The 26284-nt window shown below is 40.7% G+C and overlaps 1 protein-coding gene across 4 annotated transcripts in view; it reads left to right on the forward strand.

The window, feature by feature from the left end:
• The window catches only part of LOC106570894 (extracellular matrix organizing protein FRAS1), a 364444-nt gene that overhangs the window by 218553 nt on the left and 119607 nt on the right, over positions 1–26284 (forward strand). For all 4 annotated transcript variants that reach the window (XM_045695383.1, XM_045695380.1, XM_045695381.1 and 1 more), the window contains exons 23-30: positions 811–951; positions 1196–1336; positions 2358–2498; positions 9319–9424; positions 9534–9698; positions 11612–11696; positions 23561–23662; positions 24340–24558. In XM_045695383.1, coding sequence (XP_045551339.1) covers positions 811–951; positions 1196–1336; positions 2358–2498; positions 9319–9424; positions 9534–9698; positions 11612–11696; positions 23561–23662; positions 24340–24558 — 1100 coding nt within the window. The remainder of the gene's footprint in view (positions 1–810; positions 952–1195; positions 1337–2357; positions 2499–9318; positions 9425–9533; positions 9699–11611; positions 11697–23560; positions 23663–24339; positions 24559–26284) is intronic.

Raw genomic sequence — 26284 nt, forward strand, 5'->3', positions numbered from 1 at the left:
CGGGATTTAGTCATCGGGACTTAGTCATCGGGACTTAGTCATCTGGATTTAGTCATCGGGACTTAGTCATCTGGATTTAGTCATCGGGACTTAGTCATCGGGATTTAGTCATCGGGATTTAGTCATCGGGAGTTTAATAAGAATGTTTCTCAGGAGTCTGTTTTCACTTCCTCTTTTAGTCTGTCTCTGTCTCTGTCTCTCTCTCAATTCAATTCAAAGGGCTTTATTGGCATGGGAAACATGTTAACATTCCAAAAGCAAGTGAAATAGATAATAAACAAAAAGGGAAATAAGCAAGGAAAATAAACAATCAGAAAGTAAGTTTTTAAAGAATATAGACATTTCAAATGTGATGTTATTGGATGTATACAGTGCTGTAACAATGTGCAAATAGTTGATGTATGAAAGGGAAAATAAATCAACCGATAAATATACAATAGGTTGTATTTACAATGGTGTTTCTGCTCCACTGGTTGCCCTTTTCTTGTAGCAACAGCTCACAAATCTTTCTGCTGTGGTGACACACTGTGATATTTCACCTAATAGATGTGGGAGTTTATCAAGATTGGATTTGTTTTCAAATTGTGGGCAGTGTGCACATAGCCTGTCTTCTCTTGAGAGCCAGGTCTGCCTACTGTGGCGTCTCTCAATAGCAAGGCTGTGCTCACTGAGTCGGTCTCTCTCTTGCGCATTCTAACACTCTCTTTCTGTTTATCTGTTTCTGTCTATGTCTCTCTTTCTCTCCTCCTACCCTCTCTTCTCTCCTTTCTCTTCTTTCCTAACTCCTTCCTCTCTTCCACCATCCTCCAGAGTGTGATTGGAGCTGTAATGAGTGTAAGGGTCCTCTGCGTACAGATTGTCTACAGTGCATGGAAGGACACGTTCTTCAGGATGGACTCTGCACCCAGAGCTGCTCCCCAGGGTCCTACCAGAATGGAGAGAGATGCCTCAGTACGTGCCTGAATAGAATGATCATTTCACTTATTAAATCTTTCAGTGTTGTTGTCTGTTTTAAGTCAGTTTTACCTTCTAACCTGTGTTATGTTCTCTCTCAATGTCCCCTCTCTTATTCTGTCAATGTCTCTGTCCCCTCACTCTCTCTGTCAATGTCTCTTCCCTCTCTCTCTGCCCATGTCTATGTCCCCCCTCTCTCTCTCTGTCTGTCTCTCTCTCTCTCTTTCTCTCTGTGTGCCAGGTTGTGATGAACACTGTGAAGTGTGCCATGGGCCAGGCCAGTGTGGGCGATGCCAGACTCCTTATTCCACCCTGCAGGGCCACTGTGTGTTGGAGTGTGGGAGGACATTCTTCCTGGACTCCTCTCTGAAGCTATGTACACGTAAGACTACACAGTAAATCAAAGAGAGTTGAAATCACAGAGTAAAAACATAATGTTTGTAACTGGATTTGATTGGGACTGAGTGATTTTAACTCCATTAAGAGTAACCAGAGACAGGGAGTTAAAACTCTGTATCCACATATGTGGGAGGGACATTATTGTCCGCTGTTGCAGGTAGATTTTTTTTTTTAAATAGTTTGAGTATCTGTGTTTAGTCATGGAGATGCTATTTACTACTACACAGTGATATGGAATATACATTTTCTTCAACTAATCTAATCTGTAAATGGTTGGATGTATTGCAACCGTTACAGAGAAGCCTGTTCCTGTTTACATGATACTGTAGTCTAACAATCGTTCTCTCCTCCCTGCTCTGACATGCATTCTGACTGTAAATTGTGGGTGATGTAAAATTGCTGGGCAATCCTCCCTCATAAATGGATACCAATAAGAGATTGGATGTCATATTGCAACTTTAAATGGGACCATATAAACCCCAAAATAGTGTTGAGTTTGACTCCACAAGAGTTGAATTAACTCTTGCGATTATGTTGTAAGGGTAAACATTACTCAAAATAATTATCTCAAGAATACTGAGCGACACTGCAGAGAGTTAAAACAAAATAACAGTTATTTTCAATGTATACTGTACAGAATGAAAGGCAGTGACTCGGAGTTAAATATCAACACTAATTTGAGCATATACCACTCTGTAAAAATAACTCTGTTGCCAAAGTGTGTTTTACTCTTTTTAGACTGTCATATTTTTACCATCATTCACTCTATGCAGCTCTGTTTAGGTTTATTCAATCAACTTATGCAGAAACAAATGTAACGTGATGTCATAATGATGTAAAAGCAGGAAGATACACATAAGACTCTTCGTTTAGAACAAACAGGGTTTTTCAGTAGTGTTTTGTTGTTGAAAGTTTTGTTTGTTTTTTCCAGTTTCAGCCCAGTTACATACAGCTTCTTATTAAGTCACACTCATTGTGTTGTTTCCTCTCTTCCTGTTACCCAGCATGCTCAGCTGACTGTGTGGAGTGTGAGGGGATGGGTCGCTGCACCGTGTGCAGACAAAACACTTATTTAAGAGACGGATACTGTACCCTGGACTGTGGCCACGGTTTCTATAGCGACAAGAAGACCAGGACTTGCCATGGTAAGCTCTGGTGTAAACATGTAGAGAAAACAGGAGAGGATCTAGTACCATGCCCCGGGGGACACCAGTAGACAGAACAGGAGAGGATCTCGTACCATGCCCTGGGAGACACCAATAGACAGAACAGGAGAGGACCTTGTACCATGTCCTGGGGGACACCAGTAGACAGCACTGGAGAGGACCTAGTACCAACAGGAGAGGACCTAGTACCATGCCCTGGGGGATACCAGTAGACAGAACAGGAGAGGACCTAGTACCAAGCCCTGGGGGACACCAGTAGACAGAACAGGAGAGGACCTAGTATCATACCCTGGGGGACACCAGTAGACAGAACAGGAGAAGACCTTGTACCAAGCCCTGGGGGATACCAGTGTTGTGTCTCTGACTGATTAAATTATATGACATGCTATTTTATCAAATCGATTACCTAACATTGAATTGATTATGTGATTGAATTAAACCATGCAACAATTAAACCATTAATAACCTGGGGCACCACGGAAGCATTAATTTATATAGCGCGGTTATCTCCCGAATCCACTCTCTTAAAGATCTGAAGATCTTTTATATCAATAGCAGTCAAATATTAATCATCACCTCGATTGGTTTCATTCTGATTATCGTAAGTTCTTGGTTATCTGCACGAACCCTAGCTTATAAGTTGAATCAGCAATACACAAATTGGCTTAATTATTTATCTATTGAAGACCTAAATAATCACACAAAATGACATATATATACACAGGATAGATCACACCGATTACTAATCATGTCATGAAAAGCCCCTAGTTGGCTAACCCGATATGACGGCTAGTTACACAAAGGAAGGGGGTTGGGTTTGAATGAAAGAGTGGGCAGACTGAGGGACAAAGGGACTGAATCTCTATCGGACCTTGAGAAGCTATGCTACCATAAATACAGAATCTTCTGCATTCTAATAACTGGCCATTCAGAAAAGGAAAGATATATATATTTACTCTGAGCTGCGCTTCAATAGATGGGTCGAAGATGGAAGACTGGTTTACCCAGCAGAGATCGCCATTGTCCTTTGAAGAATCTTTCTGGTCGAAGTGTTGTCGAGGGGATACGTTGATGTACCCTGTCATTCTTAGGAGATTGTCTGTCCTTTTCTAGGCCATGTACGTTTATAGCTGCAGCTGATAACTCGACATCTAGGATGTATCACTTCTTTAGTGAATAATCGTTCATAGTTCATACCAAGTTGCCATAATCAGCTCACACTGTATTCTGGCTGGTCTAGTTGAAATTTACCGTTCCAGTGTGGTCATCGTCACCACCAAGTTGAAATTAGCCCTTTTAAACGTATGGACACCAGTCCTTACGTCATCGGGAACTAAGGTTGACTTCCGTCAACGGGCTTTTGTACTGGGGTAGAGAAGGGCGTGTTTCATAGTTCTCAACCAATGTCTGTTCACTTGGACGTGGCCACTGACGGAGCATAAGTTTACTTATGAAAACAATTCTCTCATTTAGAAGCTAGAATAAGATTTAATATTTTCACAAATAATTTAATATTTAAACATTTAAATTGCACAACAATTCCATGTGAATCTGATAACTAGAATGTGTAGACTTTCCAAGATACAATGTATGTTGTCCTGTCATCAGATATAATGTGCCAGACACCAACTGATCTGACATCATATTCTTTATTAAGTACCAACGGACTCTTTCAACTGGTTGAGAAAGAGAAATATTGTTCCATTCCCCAACCTTTTGATGTTACCATACTCTCTCTATGTTAACTTCTCTAGGGCCAGTGGGACGATTTCGTCCCAACTACGTAACAGCCAGTGGAATCCTGTGGCGCGTTATTCAAATACCTTAGAAATGCTATTACTTCAATTTCTCAAACATATGACTATTTTACACCATTTTAAAGACAAGACTCTCATTAATCTAACCACACTGTCCGATTTCAAAAAGGCTTTACAAGGAAAGCAAAACATTAGATTATGTCAGCAGAGTACCCAGACAGAAATAATCAGACACCCATTTTTCAAGCTAGCATATAATGTCACATAAACCCAAACCACAGCTAAATGCAGCACTAACCTTTGATGATCTTCATCAGATGACACACCTAGGACATTATGTTATACAATACATGCATGTTTTGTTCAATCAAGTTCATATTTATATCAAAACCCAGCTTTTTACATTAGCATGTGACGTTCAGAACTAGCATACCCCCCGCAAACTTCCGGTGAATTTACTAAATTACTCACGATAAACGTTCACAAAAAACATAACAATTATTTTAAGAATTATAGATACAGAACTCCTCTATGCACTCGCTATGTCCGATTTTAAAATAGCTTTTCGGTGAAAGCACATTTTGCAATATTCTGAGTAGATAGCCCGGCATCACAGGGCTAGCTATTTAGACACCCAGCAAGTTTAGCACTCACCAAAGTCAGATTTACTATAAGAAAATTGTTATCACCTTTGCTGTTCTTCGTCAGAATGCACTCCCAGGACTTCTACTTCAATAACAAATGTTGGTTTGGTTCAAAATAATCCATAGTTATATCCAAATAGCGGCGTTTTGTTAGTGCGTTCAAGACACTATCCGAAGTGTAAATAAGGGTCACGCGCACGACGCATTTCGTGACAAATAAATTCTAAATATTCCATTACCGTACTTCGAAGCATGTCAACCGCTGTTTAAAATACATTTTTGTGCCATTTTTCTCGTAAAAAAGCGATAATATTCCGACCAGGAAAGTGTGTTTACGTTCAAAGAGAGAGAAAATAAAAGCATGGGATCCCCTCGTGCACGAGCCTGAGTCTCATAGTACTCTGACCGGCCACTATCCAAACGCGCTAATGTTTTTCAGCCAGGGGCTGCCTCGATATCATTCAGCTTTTTCCCAGGTTCTGAGAGCCTATGGGAGCCATAGGAAGTGTCACGTTACAGCAAAGATCCTCAGTTTTCAATAAACAGAGCCAAGAAGAACAAGAACTTGTCAGAGAGGGCACTTCCTGTAAGGAATCTTCTCAGGTTTTTGCCTGCCATATGAGTTCTGTTATACTCACAGACACCATTCAAACAGTTTTAGAAACTTTAGGGTGTTTTCTATCCAAAGCCACAAATTATATGCATATTCTAGTTACTGGGCAGGAGTAGTAACCAGATTAAATCGGGTAAATTTTTTATCCGGCCGTGTCAATACTGCCCCCTAGCCCTAACAGGTTAACTTCTATGGGCTAGCGTCCCACCCGCGGTACACACTATCAACAGCCAGTGAAATAGCATGGCGCAAAATACAAAACAGCAAAAATCTCATAATTTCATTTTCTCAAACAATCAACTATTTTACACCATTTTAAAGATAAACTTCTCGTTAATCTAACCACATTATCCGATATCAAAAAGGCTTTACGGCGAAAGCATAAAATTAGATTATGTTAGGACATAAACTTCACAAGAAAAACCACACAGCCATTTTCCAAGCAAGGACATGCATCACGAAAAACAAAAATACAGCTAAAATATTCACTAACCTTTGATGATCTTCATCAGATGGCACTCATAGGATTTCATGTTACACAATACATGTATGTTTATCTCGATAAAGTTCATATTTATATCCAAAAACCCTATTTTACATTGGCGCGTGATGTTCAGAAAATGTATTCCCACCAAAACCCCCACGGTGAATGAGCACATCAATTTACAAAAATACTCATCATAAACGTTGATAAAATTTACAACAGTTATTGAAAGAATTATAGATATACTTCTCCTTAATTTACAGAGAAAACACATTTTTCAATATTCTGAGAACATAGCTCAACCATCAAAGCAAGCTATACAGATACCCGCCAAGTTCTGGGGTCAACTAAACTCAGAATTAGTATTATAAATATTCTCTTACCTTTCCTGATCTTCGTCAGAATGCAGTCCCAGGACTCATACTTCCACAAGAAATGTTATTTTTGTTCGAAATACTCCATATTTATGTCAAAATACCTCCGTTTTGTTCGTGCATTCAGATCACTATCCAAAGGCATAACACGCGAGGGTAAATCCAGACACGAAAAGTCAAATAGTTCCATTACTGTTTGTAGAAACATGTCAAACGTTGTTTACAATCAATCCTTAGGGTCTTTTTAACATAAAACGTCGATAATATTCCAACCGGACAATAGCGTATTCATTCCAGGAGAAAAAGAAAGAGCGGCTCGCCAAATGTGCCCGCGCAGTAAACAACTCACTGGTCCCAGGCAGTCCACTCATTGACTGAGCTCCTATTTTCTGCCCAGTAACAGGAGAAGGATGAAACACATTTCTAAAGGCTGTTGACAGCCAATGGAAGCCTTAGGAAGTGCAACGTGACCCCACAGACACTGTAGTTTTGATAGGGATTCAAAAGAAGAACTACAATTCTCAGATTTCCCACTTCCTGGTTGGATTTTTCTCAGGTTTTTGCCTGCCATATGAGTTCTGTTATACTCACAGACATCATTCAAACAGTTTTAGAAACTTCGGAGTGTTTTATATCCAAATGTACTAATAATATGGAAATATTTGACTCTGGGCATGCTTTTCATCCAAAAATTAAAATACTGCCCCCTATACCTTAAAAAGTTAACAAAGGGCTTTCCAAGAGTCCATTCTGTAGAGTGGAGAGAAAAGGGGGAAAGGTATTTATGGGGGGGTCATAAACCTCACCCAACAGGGCAACGCCATGACACCAGTTGGGGGACATTAAAGAGGACCTAGTACAGAACCCTGGGGGACACCAGTAGTGAGACATTAAAGAGGACCTAGTACAGAGCTCTGGGGGACACCAATAGTAAGACATTTAAGGGGACCTAGTACAGAGCCCTGGGGGACACCAATAGTGAACCATTAAAGAGGACCTAGTACAGAGCCCTGGGGGACACCAGTAGTGAGACATTAAAGAGGACCTAGTACAGAGCCCTGGGGGACAACAATAGTGAGACATTATAGAGGACCTAGTACAGAGTCCTGGGAGACACCAGTAGTGAGACATTATAGAGGACCTAGTACAGAGCCCTGGGGGACACCAGTAGTGAGACATTAACCTCTTGGGGCTAGGTGGGACGCTAGCGTGCCACCCGTGGTGCACTCCATCAACAGCAGGTGCATTTCAAGAGTGGCAAATTTGAATCCAAATAAATGTCAAAATTCAAATTTTTCAAAAATACAACTATTTTACACCATTTGAAAGATAAACATCTCCTTAATCTAACCACGTTTTACGATTTCAAAAAGGTTTTACGGCGAAAGCATAAATTTAGAGTATGTTAGGACAGTACATTTACAAGAGTTGTGTGTAATGTTTTGTCAAGTCAAAGACAGGGTCACCAAAACCATAAAACCAGCTAAAATGATGCACTAACCTTTTACAATCTCCATCAGATGACACTCCTAGGACATTATGTTAGACAATGCATGCATTTTTAGTTCTATCAAGTTCATATTTATATCCAAAAACAGCGTTTTACTATGGCATTGATGTTGAGGAAATCGTTTCCCTCCAATAACCGGCAGTCAAGTCAGCGTAACAAATTAAATAATTAAAATTAGAAAACATTGGTAAAATATTATATTGTCATTTAAAGAATTATAGATTTACATCTCTTGAACGCAATCAACTTGCCAGATTTAAAAATAACCTTACTGGGAAATCACACTTTGCAATAATCTGAGCACTGCGCCCAGAAAAATACGCGTTGCGATACAGACTAGACGTCATGTTGGGGAGATCTAAAATCGAAAATACTATGTAAATAATCCATTACCTTTGATTCTCTTCATCAGATGTCACTTCCAGGTATCACAGGTCCATAACGAATGTAGTTTTGTTCAAAAAAGCTCATCATTTATGTCCAAAAATCTCCGTCTCGTTAGCACATGATGTAAGCCAGCCGGACTTCTCGTCATGAACGAGGGGAAAAAATATATTTCCGTTCGTTCAAACATGTCAAACGTTGTATAGCATAAATCATTAGGGCCTTTTTTAACCAGAACATGAATAATATTCAAGGTGGACGAATGCATACTCTTTTATAACGTATTGGAACGAGGATACCCAACATGAACTCGCGCGCCAGGTGTCTAATGGGACATCATCGTTCCATGGCTCTTGTTCGGTCAGATCTCCCTCCAGAAGACTCAAAACACTTTGTAAAGGCTGGTGACATCTAGTGGAAGCAATAGGAAGTGCCAAAATATTCCTAAACCCCTGTGTTTTTCAATGGGATAGGTTTAAAGTCAATACAACACATCAGGTATCCACTTCCTGTCAGAAAATGTCTCAGGGTTTTGCCTGCCAAATGAGTTCTGTTATACTCACAGACACCATTCAAACAGTTTTGGAAACTTTAGAGTGTTTTCTATCCATATATAATAAGTATATGCATATTCTAGTTACTGGATAGGATTAGTAACCAGATTAAATCGGGTACATTTTTTTTATCCAGACGTGCAAATGCTGCCCCCTAGACCCAACAGGTTAAAGAGGACCTAGTACAGAGCCCTGGGGGACACCAGTAGTGAGACATTATAGAGGACCTAGTACAGAGCCCTGGGGGACACCAGTAGTGAGACATTAAAGAGGACCTAGTACAGAGCCCTGGGGGACCCCAATAATGAGACAGAACATTTATCCATTCATTGAAATCTTATCGTAGGACAATCAGGAATCTTACCTCCCTCTCTCCTTTTATTCCTCCCTCTTTCTACCATCCCTCTCTTTCTTGCTCTTTCCCCCTCCCTCCCTCCCCCCCTACCTCTTCCCTCTCTTTATTCATTTCCTCCCTCCAGCTAACAGCCAGTCCCCAACCCTGCATATCAGTGGCTCTCTGCTGGTACCCATTGGAGGGACTAAACCCCTGGACTCAACCATACTCTCTGCCCAGGATCAAGACAGGTAGGAGACTGAATGAATGAATGTATTAATGAACGAATGCATTAATTAATTAAATTTGTGTGATTTGTGATATTTATCAAATGATTTTGATTTAATGTTGACCTGCCAGCCCCCCAGAGAGCTTGGTCTTCCAGCTGCTGCAGCCCCCTGCTACAGGCCGTATGGTTGTCCTAGAGGGGGGCAGGGAGATAGAGATGTCCCGAGACGACACCTTCTCCTGGGCACAGCTACAGAGCAGACAGGTCCGCTACACTCACGACAAGGACCAGGCCAAGTGAGTATACTGAGAAAGAAAGAAATGTCTCTCGATGTCGATCTCAATATATATGTTTCTTTCTTTATTTTTTCCTCTCTCTCTCTCTCTCTCTCTCTCTGTCTCCCTCTCCATTTATCTGTCTCTCTGTCGCTCGCTCTCTGTCGTTCTCTGTCTCTCTCTGTCTCTCTCTCTCTCTCTCTCTCTCTCTCTCTCTCTCTGTCTCTCTGTCTCTCTCTCTGTCTCTCAATTCAATTAAATTCAAAGGGCTTTATTGGCATGGGAAACATATGTTTACATTGCCAAAGCAATGTCTCTCTCTCTCTCTCTCTCTCTCTCTCTCTCTCTATCTCTCTCTCTGTCTCTCTCTCTCTGTCTCTCTGTCTCTCTCTCTGTCTCTCAATTCAATTCAATTCAAAGGGCTTTATTGGCATGGGAAACATATGTTTACATTGCCAAAGCAAGTGCAGTACTGTAGATAATAAACAAAAGTGAAATAAACAATGAACAGTAAACTTCAAAAGCTTCAAAAGAATGTCTCTCTCTACAGCTCTCTCTCTCTCCGTCTCTCTCTACAGCTCTCTCTCTCTCCGTCTCTCTCTACAGCTCTCTCTCTCTCTCTCTACAGCTCTCTCTCTCTCCGTCTCTCTCTACAGCTCTCTCTCTCTCCGTCTCTCTCTACAGCTCTCTCTCTCTCCGTCTCTCTCTACAGCTCTCTCTCTCTCCGTCTCTCTCTACAGCTCTCTCTCTCTCTCTCTCTCTCTCTCTCTACAGCTCTCTCTCTATAGCTTGAGCTCTCTCTCCGTCTCTCTCTCTCTCTCTCTCTCTCTCCGTCTCTCTCTACAGCTCTCTCTCTATAGCTTGAGCTCTCTCTCCGTCTCTCTCTCTCTCCGTCTCTCTCTACAGCTCTCTCTCTATAGCTTGAGCTCTCTCTCCGTCTCTCTCTCTCTCTCTCTACAGCTTGAGCTCTCTCTCCGTCTCTCTCTCTCTCTCTCTCTCTACAGCTTGAGCTCTCTCTCCATCTCTCTCTCTCTCTCTACAGCTTGAGCTCTCCATCTCTCTCTCTCTCTCTACAGCTTGAGCTCTCTCTCCATCTCTCTCTCTCTCTCTCTACAGCTTGAGCTCTCTCTCCATCTCTCTCTCTCTCTCTCTACAGCTTGAGCTCTCTCTCCGTCTCTCTCTCTCTCTCTCTCTCTCTCTCTACAGCTTGAGCTCTCTCTCCGTCTCTCTCTCTCTCTCTCTCTCTCTCTCTACAGCTTGATCTCTCTCTCTCTCTCTACAGCTCTCTCCTCTCTCTCTCTCTCTCTACAGCTTGATCTCTCTCTCTCTCTCTACAGCTCTCTCCTCTCTCTCTCTCTCTCTCTACAGCTTGAGCTCTCTCTCTCCATCTCTCTCTCTCTCTCTCTTCAGCTTGAGCTCTCTCTCCATCTCTCTCTCTACCTCTACAGCTTGAGCTCTCTCTCCATCTCTCTCTCTCTCTCTCTACAGCTTGAGCTCTCTCTCCATCTCTCTCTCTCTCTCTCTCTCTCTACAGCTTGAGCTCTCTCTCCATCTCTCTCTCTCTCTCTACAGCTTGAGCTCTCTCTCCATCTCTCTCTCTACAGCTTGAGCTCTCTCTCCATCTCTCTCTCTACCTCTACAGCTTGAGCTCTCTCTCCATCTCTCTCTCTACCTCTACAGCTTGAGCTCTCTCTCCATCTCTCTCTCTACCTCTACAGCTTGAGCTCTCTCTCCATCTCTCTCTCTCTCTCTCTACAGCTTGAGCTCTCTCTCCATCTCTCTCTCTCTCTCTCTACAGCTTGAGCTCTCTCTCCATCTCTCTCTCTCTCTCTACAGCTTGAGCTCTCTCTCCATCTCTCTCTCTACCTCTACAGCTCTCTCTGTATCTTTCTGTCTCTAATGTGTGTACATATTGTGTTGTTACGTTGTTCCAGGAGTGGACAGTTCACCCTGCGTGTAGCTGACCCCCAGCTCTTTTCCCAACCAGAGACCATTCAGGTCCAGGCAGTGTCCATGCAGGTACAATATACAACACACAACAACTGTATTGCACCTACAATAAGTGCCTTGTTTGCCCAAATATGAACCCTGCCCTGCCTCATTCATAAACACAGAGGAAGGTTAGCCTAGCCCTCCTCGCATGTTTCAGAGGGGATTGCTAAATGATTGTCGGATTGTAGCTTAGCGCTTAGCATACTAACATGTGGCATGCAGTAGTAGGCACCCATAATCAGGTGCAACCAGCCGTATCCAATGAGGCTATTTCACCCCTAGCTCTGCAGCTAGGCACGACTCCCCAGCCACAACATTACAGACTTCCCTCACTTCTCTGGCTGGTGTCATTAATTGTACCATATTTCCTATAAATTTAAAAATAAAACATATGTATTTATATAAACTTTATTTAACTAGGCAAGTCAGTTAAGACCAGATTCTTATTTGTAATGACGGCCTATAGTGAATTGCATAGACCAGAGCTCTCTGTGGCTGCATCCCAAGGTAACAGTATACATGATTTAACATGGTATTACACCACTCTGGTCTGAAGGGGCAACATGATACATGATTTAACATGGTATTACACCACTCTGGTCTGAAGGGGCAACATGATACATGATTTAACATGGTATTACACCACTCTGGTCTGAAGGGGCAACATGATACATGATTTAACATGGTATTACACCACTCTGGTCTGAAGGGGCAACATGATACATGATTTAACATGGTATTACACCACTCTGGTCTGAAGGGGCAACATGATACATGATTTAACATGGTATTACACCACTCTGGTCTGAAGGGCACAGAGCTGTACAGCTACACAACTGAAGGGGAGATCAATAAATCAACTGTCTACTTCCTTTGTGATGTATTCACTCCTTACCTCGTCCCCAGGCTATTACACACAGTATATACCAGGCTATAGTACACGGTATATACCAGGCAATAGTACACAGTATATACTAGGCTATAGTACACAGTATATACCAGGCTATTACACACAGTATATACCAGGCTATAGTACACAGTATATACCAGGCAATAGTACACAGTAAATACTAGGCTATAGTACACAGTATATACCAGGCTAGAGTACACAGTATATACCAGGCTATAGTACACAGTATATACCAGGCTATAGTACACAGTATATACCAGGCTATAGTACACAGTATATACCAGGCTATAGTACACAGTATATACCAGGCTATAGTACACAGTATATACCAGGATATTACACACAGTATATACCAGGCTATAGTACACAGTATATACCAGGCTATAGTACACAGTATATACCAGGCTATTACACACAGTATATACCAGGCTATAGTACACAGTATATACCAGGCTATTACACACATTATATACTAGGCTATAGTACACAGTATATACCAGGTTATAGTACACAGTATATTCCAGGCTATTACACGCAGTGTATACCAGGCTATAGTACACAGTATATACCAGGCTATAGTACACAGTATATACCAGGCTATAGTACACAGTATATACCAGGCTATTACACACAGTATATACCAGGCTATAGTACACAGTATATACCAGGCTATAGTACACAGTATATACCAGGCTATAGTACACAGTGTATATCAGGCTATAGTACACAGTATATACCAAGCTATAGTACACAGTATATACCAGGTTATAGTACACAGTATATTCCAGGCTATTACACGCAGTGTATACCAGTCTATAGTACACAGTATATACCAGGCTATAGTACACAGTATATACCAGGCTATTACACACAGTATATACCAGGCTATAGTACACAGTATATACCAGGCTATAGTACACAGTATACACCAGGCTATAGTACACAGTGTATATCAGGCTATAGTACACAGTATATACCAGGCTATTACACACAGTATATACCAGGTTATAGTACACAGTATATACCAGGCTATAGTACACAGTATATACCAGGCTATAGTACACAGTATATACCAAGCTATAGTAGTCAGTATATACCAGGCTATAGTACACAGTATATACCAGGCTATAGTACACAGTATATACCAGGCTATTACACACAGTATATACCAGGCTATAGTACACAGTATATACCAGGCAATAGTACACAGTAAATACTAGGCTATAGTACACAGTATATACCAGGCTAGAGTACACAGTATATACCAGGCTATAGTACACAGTATATACCAGGATATTACACACAGTATATACCAGGCTATAGTAAACAGTATATACCAGGCTATAGTACACAGTATATACCAGGCTATTACACACAGTATATACCAGGCTATAGTACACAGTATATACCAGGCTATAGTACACAGTATATACCAGGCTATTACACACATTATATACTAGGCTATAGTACACAGTATATACCAGGTTATAGTACACAGTATATTCCAGGCTATTACACGCAGTGTATACCAGGCTATAGTACACAGTATATACCAGGCTATAGTACACAGTATATACCAGGCTATAGTACACAGTATATACCAGGATATTACACACAGTATATACCAGGCTATAGTACACAGTATATACCAGGCTATTACACACAGTATATACCAGGCTATTACACACAGTATATACCAGGCTATAGTACACAGTATATACCAGGCTATAGTACACAGTATATACCAGGATATTACACACAGTATATGCCAGGCTATAGTACACAGTATATACCAGGCTATAGTACACAGTATACACCAGGCTATAGTACACAGTGTATATCAGGCTATAGTACACAGTATATACCAGGCTATTACACACAGTATATACCAGGTTATAGTACACAGTATATACCAGGCTATAGTACACAGTATATACCACGCTATAGTACACAGTATATACCAAGCTATAGTAGTCAGTATATACCAGGCTATAGTACACAGTATATACCAGGCTATAGTACACAGTATATACCAGGCTATTACACACAGTATATACCAGGCTATAGTACACAGTATATACCAGGCAATAGTACACAGTAAATACTAGGCTATAGTACACAGTATATACCAGGCTAGAGTACACAGTATATACCAGGCTATAGTACACAGTATATACCAGGATATTACACACAGTATATACCAGGCTATAGTAAACAGTATATACCAGGCTATAGTACACAGTATATACCAGGCTATTACACACAGTATATACCAGGCTATAGTACACAGTATATACCAGGCTATAGTACACAGTATATACCAGGCTATTACACACATTATATACTAGGCTATAGTACACAGTATATACCAGGTTATAGTACACAGTATATTCCAGGCTATTACACGCAGTGTATACCAGGCTATAGTACACAGTATATACCAGGCTATAGTACACAGTATATACCAGGCTATAGTACACAGTATATACCAGGATATTACACACAGTATATACCAGGCTATAGTACACAGTATATACCAGGCTATTACACACAGTATATACCAGGCTATTACACACAGTATATACCAGGCTATAGTACACAGTATATACCAGGCTATAGTACACAGTATATACCAGGATATTACACACAGTATATGCCAGGCTATAGTACACAGTATATACCAGGCTATAGTACACAGTATACACCAGGCTATAGTACACAGTGTATATCAGGCTATAGTACACAGTATATACCAGGCTATTACACACAGTATATACCAGGTTATAGTACACAGTATATACCAGGCTATAGTACACAGTATATACCAGGCTATAGTACACAGTATATACCAAGCTATAGTAGTCAGTATATACCAGGCTATAGTACAAAGTATATACCAGGCTATAGTACACAGTATATACCAGGCTATTACACACAGTATATACCAGGCTATAGTACACAGTATATACCAGGCAATAGTACACAGTAAATACTAGGCTATAGTACACAGTATATACCAGGCTAGAGTACACAGTATATACCAGGCTATAGTACACAGTATATACCAGGATATTACACACAGTATATACCAGGCTATAGTAAACAGTATATACCAGGCTATAGTACACAGTATATACCAGGCTATTACACACAGTATATACCAGGCTATAGTACACAGTATATACCAGGCTATAGTACACAGTATATACCAGGCTATTACACACAGTATATACCAGGCTATAGTACACAGTATATACCAGGCTATAGTACACAGTATACACCAGGCTATAGTACACAGTGTATATCAGGCTATAGTACACAGTATATACCAGGCTATTACACACAGTATATACCAGGTTATAGTACACAGTATATACCAGGCTATAGTACACAGTATATACCAGGCTATAGTACACAGTATATACCAAGCTATAGTAGTCAGTATATACCAGGCTATAGTACACAGTATATACCAGGCTATAGTACACAGTATATACCAGGCTATTACACACAGTATATACCAGGCTATAGTACACAGTATATACCAGGCAATAGTACACAGTAAATACTAGGCTATAGTACACAGTATATACCAGGCTAGAGTACACAGTATATACCAGGCTATAGTACACAGTATATACCAGGATATTACACACAGTATATACCAGGCTATAGTAAACAGTATATACCAGGCTATAGTACACAGTATATACCAGGCTATTACACACAGTATATACCAGGCTATAGTACACAGTATATACCAGGCTATAGTACACAGTATATACCAGGCTATTACACACATTATATACTAGGCTATAGTACACAGTATATACCAGGTTATAGTACACAGTATATTCCAGGCTATTACACGCAGTGTATACCAGGCTATAGTACACAGTATATACCAGGCTATAGTACACAGTATATACCAGGCTATAGTACACAGTATATACCAGGATATTACACACAGTATATACCAGGCTATAGTACACAGTATATACCAGGCTATTACACACAGTATATACCAGGCTATTACACACAGTATATACCAGGCTATAGTACACAGTATATACCAGGCTATAGTACACAGTATATACCAGGATATTACACACAGTATATGCCAGGCTATAGTACACAGTATATACCAGGCTATAGTACACAGTATACACCAGGCTATAGTACACAGTGTATATCAGGCTATAGTACACAGTATATACCAGGCTATTACACACAGTATATACCAGGTTATAGTACACAGTATATACCAGGCTATAGTACACAGTATATACCAGGCTATAGTACACAGTATATACCAAGCTATAGTACACAGTATATACCAGGCTATAGTACACAGTATATACCAGGCTATAGTACACAGTATATACCAGGCTATTACACACAGTATATACCAGGCTATAGTACACAGTATATACCAGGCAATAGTACACAGTAAATACTAGGCTATAGTACACAGTATATACCAGGCTAGAGTACACAGTATATACCAGGCTATAGTACACAGTATATACCAGGATATTACACACAGTATATACCAGGCTATAGTAAACAGTATATACCAGGCTATAGTACACAGTATATACCAGGCTATTACACACAGTATATACCAGGCTATAGTACACAGTATATACCAGGCTATAGTACACAGTATATACCAGGCTATTACACACATTATATACTAGGCTATAGTACACAGTATATACCAGGTTATAGTACACAGTATATTCCAGGCTATTACACGCAGTGTATACCAGGCTATAGTACACAGTATATACCAGGCTATAGTACACAGTATATACCAGGCTATAGTACACAGTATATACCAGGATATTACACACAGTATATACCAGGCTATAGTACACAGTATATACCAGGCTATTACACACAGTATATACCAGGCTATTACACACAGTATATACCAGGCTATAGTACACAGTATATACCAGGCTATAGTACACAGTATATACCAGGATATTACACACAGTATATGCCAGGCTATAGTACACAGTATATACCAGGCTATAGTACACAGTATATACCAGGCTATAGTACACAGTATATACCAGGCTATAGTACACAGTATATACCAGGATATTACACACAGTATATACCAGGCTATAGTACACAGTATGTGCCAGGCTGTAGTACACAGTATATACCAGGCTATAGTACACAGTATATACCAGGCTATAGTACACAGAATATTCCAGGCTATTACACACAGTGTATACCAGGCTATAGTACACAGTATATACCAGGCTATAGTACACAGTATATACCAGGTTATTACACACAGTATATACCAGGTTATAGTACACAGTATATACCAGGCTATTACACACAGTATATACCAGGCTATAGTACACAGTATATACCAGGCTATATTACACAGTATATTTCAGGCTATTACACGCAGTGTATACCAGGCTATAGTACACTGTATATACCAGGCTATTACACACAGTATATACCAGGCTATAGTACACAGTATATACCAGGCTATTACACACAGTATATACCAAGCTATAGTACACAGTATATACCAGGTTATAGTACACAGTATATACCAGGCTATAGTACACAGTATATAGCAGGATATTACACACAGTATATACCAGGATATTACTCACAGTATATACACCAGGCTATAGTACACAGTGTATATCAGGCTATAGTACACAGTATATACCAGGCTATTACACACAGTATATACCAGGTTATAGTACACAGTATATACCAGGCTATAGTACACAGTATATACCAAGCTATAGTACACAGTATATACCAGGCTATAGTACACAGTATATACCAAGCTATAGTAGTCAGTATATACCAGGCTATAGTACACAGTATATACCAGGCTATAGTACACAGTATATACCAGGCTATTACACACAGTTTATACCAGGTTATAGTACACAGTATATACCAGGTTACAGTACACAGTATATACCAGGCTATAGTACACTGTATATACCAGGCTATAGTACATACAGTATATTGCAGGCTATAGTACACAGTATACCAGGCAGGATATTACACACAGTATATTCCAGGATATTACACACAGTATATACACCAGGCTATAGTACACAGTGTATACCAGGCTATAGTACACAGTATATACCAGGCTATAGTACACAGTATATACCAGGCTATAGTACACAGTATATACCAGGCTATAGTACACAGTATATACCAGGCTATAGTACACAGTATATACCAGGCTATAGTACACAGTATATACCGCTATAGACAGATTAGGCTATTACACGCAGTGTATACCAGGCTATAGTACACAGTATATACCAGGCTATAGTACACAGTATATACCAGGTTATTACACACAGTATATACCAGGCTATTACACACAGTATATACCAGGCTATAGTACACAGTATATACCAGGCTATATTACACAGTATATTTCAGGCTATTACACGCAGTGTATACCAGGCTATAGTACACAGTATATACCAGGCTATTACACACAGTATATACCAGGCTATAGTACACAGTATATACCAGGCTTTTACACACAGTATATACCAGGCTGTTACACACAGTATATACCAGGCTATAGTACACAGTATATACCAGGCTATAGTACACAGTATATTGCAGGATATTACACACAGTATATACCAGGATATTACTCACAGTATATATATCAGGCTATAGTACACAGTATATACCAGGCTATTACACACAGTATATACCAGGTTATAGTACACACTATATATCAGGCTATAGTACACAGTATATACCAGGCTATTACACACAGTATATACCAGGCTATAGTACACAGTATATACCAGGCTATTACACACAGTATATACCAGGCTATAGTACACAGTATATACCAGGCTATAGTACACAGTTTTTTCCAGGCTATTACACGCAGTGTATACCAGGCTATAGTACACAGTATACCAGGCAGGATATTACACACAGTATATACCAGGATATTACACACAGTATATACCAGGCTATAGTACACAGTATATACCAGGCTATAGTACACAGTATATACCAGGCTATAGTACACAGTATATACCAGGCTATTACACACAGTACATACCAGACTATTACAGGCAGCATATAACATCAGTGGTGGAAAAAGTACCCAATTGTCATACTTGAGTAAAAGTAAAGATATGTTAATAGAAAATGACTCAAGTAAAAGTGAAAGTCACCCAGTAAAGTATTACTTGAGTAGAAGTCTAAAAGTATTTGGTTTAAAGTATACTTAACCTTCAAAAGTAAAAGTATAAATCATTTAAAATTCCTTAATTTAAAAATCAAATCAAACATTGTGTTGGTCACATACACATGGTTAGCCGACAGTGCAGTAATATCTAACAAGTAATCTAACAATTTGTCCTTCCTGTAACATCGGGTGCTGTAGGTGTCATGGAGGGCAGGTAGTTTGCCCCCGGTGATGCGTTGTGCAGACCACACCACCTTCTGGAGAGCCTTGCGGTTGAGGGCGGTGTAGTTGCCAGTCCAGGCGGTGATACGGCCCGACAGGATGCTCTCAATTGTGCATCTGTAAAAGTTTGTCAGGGTTTTAGGTGACAAGCCAAATTTCTTCAGCCTCCTGAGGTTGAAGATGCGCTTTGCGCCTTCTTCACCACACTGTCTGTGTGGGTGAACCATTTCAGTTTGTCTGTGATGTGTACGCCCAGGAACTTAAAACTTCTGTCCCTTTGATGTAGATGGGGGGGTGCTCTCTCTGCTGTTTCCTGAAGTCCACGATCATCTCCTTTGTTTTGTTGACGTTGAGTGAGAGGTTATTTTCCTGACACCACACTTCGAGTGCCCTCACCTTCTCCCTGTAGGCCTTCTCGTCGTTGTTGGTAATCAAGCCTACCACTGTAGTGTCGTCTGCAAACTTGATGATTGAGTTGGAGGCGTGCATGGCCACGCAGTCATGGGTGAACAGGGAGTACAGGACGAGGCTGAGCACGCACCCTTGTGGGGCCACAGTGTTGAGGGTCAGCGAAGTGGAGATGTTGTTTCCTACCCTCACCACCTGGGGGCGGCCCGTCAGAAAGTCCAGGACCCAATTGCACAGGGCGGGGTTGAGACCCAGGACCTCCAACTTGATGATGAGCTTGGAGGGTACTATGGTGTTGAAGGCTGAGCTGTAGTCGACGAACAGCATTCTTACATAGGCATTCCTCTTGTCCAGATGGGATAGGGCAGTGAGCAGTGTGATGACGATTGCAAACTAGACGACACAATTGTCTTGTTTTTGAAATGTACGGATAGACAGGGGCACACTCCAGTATTCAGACATCATTGACAAACAAAGCATGTGTGTTTAGTGAGTCCTCCAGATCAGAGGCAGTAGGGATGACCAGGGGTGTTCTCTGTTTAGTGAGTCCTCCAGATCAGAGGCAGTAGGGATGACCAGGGGTGTTCTGTTGATAAGTGTGTGAATTTGACTATTTTCCTGTCTTGCTAAGCACTCAAAATGTAACGAGTACTTTTGGGTGTCAAGGAAAATGTATGGAGTAAAAAGCACAATAGTTTCTTAAGGAATGTAGTGAAGTAAAAGTAGTCCAAAATATAAATAGTAAAGTACAGATACCCCCCAAAACTACTTAAGTAGTACTTTAAAGTATTTTTACTTAAGTACTTTACATCACTGTGTATCAGGCTATTGCACACAGCGCATAAAAGACTGGTACATTATCAATTTAAATTTGGCCCCAGTGGGAGTGTGTAACGGTTGTCAAAAGGAGTAGACCAAAGCGCAGCGTGGTAAGTGTTCATCTTGATATTTTATTTAAATCAGAACACTTAAACAAAATAATAAACAAAGGTAAACGACCGTCACATCTTGCAGGCTTCACAAAGCAGTACAAAAATAAGATCCCACAACTCAAGGAGGGAAAAGGGCTGCCTAAGTATGGTTCCCAATCAGAGACAACGATAGTCAGCTGCCTCTGATTGGACACCATACCTGGCCAAAACATAGAAATATAAACCATAGAATGCCCACCCCACACCCTGACCTAACAAAATAGAGAAATAAACCGTCTCTCTCAGGTCAGGGTGTGACAGAGTGACCTTACTGAGTAAAGTATCTGCCTTTAGTTAAAGGTCCAATTCAGCCGTTTTTATCTCAATATCAAATAATTTCTTGGTAAGAAGTGGATACCTTACTGTGATTGTTTTCAATTGAAATGGTCTAAAAGGAACAAAAATAACTTCTTAGCCAAAGAACAATTTCACAAGCAATAATTTTTCTATGGCTGTCTGGGGGTGGTCTGGGTGAGGAGCCAAATGGGAGGAGCCTAATGGGAGGAGCCTAATGGGAGGAGCCTAATGGGAGGAGCCTATTGGGAGGGATATGTAACCTGAAAACAAGAGAGGTTTGAAAATCTCTTTGTCTATTAACTTATACCTTAATCTGTTGTGGACAGACAACGTCAACATAATGGTACCGTAGATATGTCATGATATAACGAACAGCATTCGTTCCGGTGCTTTGGACCAATCAAAATTTCAGGAAGGGGTACATTTGGTCCATAGACTTGCCTGTAACTTGCAAAGAGGTGGAGATCTTTGTTCTGGGTCCGATCCTCAATCTATCTCTTCTCTTAACACGTATGGGCCCAGAACTTAATCAAATGTAATAAAACTTAATCGTACTGGGTTAACTGAGATTATGAAATTCAAAACTTCATCCCACCGAAACAAAACAGTCTTAACAAAACAGCTCTTACACTAAAAAGGGCATTCACAATTTCATAGTATAATTCCAACCTCATAGTGTGAAAATATATATAAAACAGGAAAATCTCGTTTTTGGACTGCACTAAGCCTTTAAATGTAGAGAATCCCAGTACTGCGAGGCATGGATCTGTTGTTGTGGTATGCTATCGTACGGGGGGAGGGTGAGGGGGGAATGTGCTGTGGGAGATGATTGGTTGGACGATTAGGCCAATGCCTATGCGTCGTGAGTTTTCTCCCTGTCTTTCTATATCGGCTAACGAAGGCCAAGTTTGGCACGTTGGTCCACCAGAAGAGAGAGGAAATGGGATTAATTCACTCCCGACAAATGTTTGGCAGTTTGGCAGAGGCCAATTTAAACGAGTCACTGCTGTTGGAGTTAGTGACTTATTTTATATGTGCCTGACTTTACCTTACATATAGATACAGCACTGTGAGAAACGTTTCATATAACTCACCTCCTACTAGGTGGTCTTCCGCTCTGACGCTCACTCACTAAATGAGGAGGGAGATCACTGCTTAAACGCACTGTACGTCAACTTTAACGCTGTTGTCATCATGTAACAGCTCAGGTAGCCTTTGCCTAAGTAGGGATAATAGCTTAACCTTGTGTTCTGTTATATCAACACCCAGGCTGACAGCTGACAGAGGATTGGCCATGTTTCACCACTGTGGAAATATTTACTTTTACATTTGAGTAATTTAGCAGACACTTATCCAGTGGGACTTAACAGTCAGTGCAATCAACAAAGTTTACTATGGGAAAAGGACCACATATCGCCGTCATTTCAAGTATAGCCTTCTTTGAATGTCAGACAGATAGTGATCAGAAGAATGTGTTCTCATAACAGTAGGGGCGTCTCTGAGATAGTTCAGCCATCACTCTGGTTTCACCATCTCCAATATAGTGTCGAAATGTTGGCCCTTGTTTTAGAATCGGGGCCAATTCTGTTGCTGGTGGTGTTCTGCCATTCCTTATCTAATTCAGTTATACAGTTCAGTACGACAGAGACAGAGTTGACCTCTTCTCTACCTAATTCTGGTTAAATGTTTTATTGGATTTTTTTCAGCCCCTCTCCCATTTCAACTATCAAGTCCAGAAATGTGTTTACTCTTGCGTTAGGGACAATTTATTTGTTATCTAAAAGAACAATAAGTAAAACGTTCTAAAAGTCGAAATCAGTGAATTGTAACTCTGCTTCCCTCCCCTGTCACACAGCCCCCACAGATTCTTACCAACAATCCTTTGCTGGTGGACGGAGGGGAGACGGCGGTCATCTCCAAGGCCGTGCTTCAGATCGACGACCCAGACAACCCTCAGGTGTCTGTCTGTCTGTCTGTCTGTCTGTCTGTCTGTCTGTCTGTCTGTCTGTCTGTCTGTCTGTCTGTCTGTCTGTCTGTCTGTCTGTCTGTCTGTCTGTCTGTCTGTCTGTCTGTCTGTCTGTCTGTCTGTCTGTGTGTGTGTGTGTGTGTATGTGCATGTATATCTGTCTGTCTGTGTGTGTGTGTGTATGTGCATGTATATCTGTGTGTGTGTGTGTGTGTGTGTGTGTGTGTGTGTGTGTGTGTGTGTGTGTGTGTGTGTGTGTGTGTGTGTGTGTGTGTGTGTGTGTGCATGTATATCTGTCTGTGTGTGTATGTGTGTGTGTGTGTGTGTGTGTGCATGTATATCTGTCTGTCTGTGTGTCTGTCTGTGTGTGTATGTGCATGTATATGTGTGTGTGTGTGTGTGTGTGTGTGTGTGTGTGTGTGTGTGTGTGTGTGTGTGTGTGTGTGTGTGTGTGTGTGTGTGTGTGTGTGTGTGTGTGCATGTATATCTGTCTGTCTGTGTGTCAGTCTGTTTGTGTGTGTGTATGTGCATGTGTGTGTGTGTGTGTGTGTGTGTGTGTGTGTGTGTGTGTGTGTGTGTGTGTGTGTGTGTGTGTGTGTGTGTGTGTGTGTGTGTGTGTGTGTGTGTGTGTATCTAAACATCCCCTTGTGTGTGCCTCTTCCTCGCAGGATGTCCTGGTCATGGTTCTGGACCCGCCCCAACATGGCCGCCTAACCCGTCTCAATGGCGACCTGGCGCTAAGCCAGTTCAAAATGGAGGAGTTGTCACGGGAACAGGTGCAGTATGTCCATGATGGGTCGCCGGGGCAACGGGACAGGATGCTGCTACAGGTCAACGATGGAAACAGCTACCAGAACATTCTAATGCAGATCACCATTACTCAGAAGGTAGGAGGGAGGGAGGGAGGGAAGAAAGAAAGAAAGAAAGAAAGAAAGAAAGAAAGAAAGAAAGAAAGAAAGAAAGAAAGAAAGAAAGAAAGAAAGAAAGAAAGAAAGAAAGAAAGAGAGAAAGAAGGAAGGAAGGAGAGAGGGATTGAATGTTTTTTTCATAACTGTCAGGTCATATCATGTTGAATGCTGTTTCGCGTGAGTGGATGCAAATACTTTATTTCATAAACAAAGTTATGTAACACCCAAGTAATCGCCACCTTACACTCAATAACTGGTTGTTCCACCTTTAGCTGCAATGACTCCAACCAAATGCTTCCTGTAGGTGTTGATCAGTTTCTCACGTTGCTGTGGAGGAATTTTGACCCACTCTTCCATGCAGAACTGCTGGAACCGAGCAACATTTATGGGTTTTTAAGCATGAACTGCTCATTTCAAATCCTGCCACAACATCTCAATTGGGATTAGGTCTGGACTTTGACTAGGCCATTCTAAAACTTCAAATGTGTTGCTTTTTAGCCTATTTCCTGTAGACTTGATTGTGTGTTTTGCATCATTGTATTGCCGCATGTCCCAGCTCCGCTTCAGCTTCAGTTCACAGACTGATGGTCTGACATTCTCCAGTAGAATTCTCTGAAACAGAGCAGAATTCATGGTTTCGTTCTATTAAGGCAACTTGTCCCGGTCCTTAGGCAGCAAGGCATCCCCCAAAACCATCTCAAAATAATCCAAACCTAACCTGGGGCAGTTGTGGGATGTGATAAATCCCAAATGAACACAACAACTCAATGATACAACAGATGAGAACGTTTAGATTAAAATGTTGATCAACTTTTAGGCTATTTCTTCACATTATAAGCGCAGCAATTCGCACACTGCTGTAGGCTATAAGCGCGAATGTTCCAAAATGCAACCAATTAGAGGTAAAAACACTGTTCTCTAAAGTGACCACCAATGTGATTATAATGCTTTATTCTAAAGGTGCATTTTTTTAAGTGAAAATGATCTTCCCCAAACATGAAACTCACTCACCGCCTATGTATGCCAGATAGACTCTACATCGGTTGGTAAAGCGAATTAATGTGCTTCATTTAAAAAAGTTATTTGGCCATTTTTTTTTTTTTGTGATACACCTATATGTTTTGCTAAGGTTTTGTATGGTCTAGGCTATATGAAGTGTGATACAAAACCTTAGCAAAACATATAGGTGTATGGTCTAGGCTATATGAAGTGTGATACAAAACCTTAGCAAAACATATAGGTGTATGGTCTAGGCTATAAGAAGTGTGATACAAAACCTTAGCAAAACATATAGGTGTATGGTCTAGGCTATATGAAGTGTGATACAAAACCTTAGCAAAACATATAGGTGTATGGTCTAGGCTATATGAAGTGTGATACAAAACCTTAGCAAAACATATAGGTGTATGGTCTAGGCTATATGAAGTGTGATACAAAACCTTAGCAAAACATATAGGTGTATGGTCTAGGCTATATGAAGTGTGCGACTATGATTTGAAAAAGTCGCAGAACAACAACAATAAAAAAGGCATGAGCTGTTTCTTTTGCCTTCCTGCATACGCGTCATTCAGTGATAGGCCAATGTTGTCACCCATCAGACTATTCTCCAATGAATGCTGTCTTTACATATGCTAAATAATATACAGTATTTTATACATTGTAGAATAACAGTGAAGGAATCAAAATGATTAAATAACGCTTATGG

Source organism: Salmo salar, chromosome ssa15, assembly GCF_905237065.1.
Source record: "Salmo salar chromosome ssa15, Ssal_v3.1, whole genome shotgun sequence".
In the NCBI taxonomy this organism is placed as follows: domain Eukaryota; kingdom Metazoa; phylum Chordata; class Actinopteri; order Salmoniformes; family Salmonidae; genus Salmo; species Salmo salar.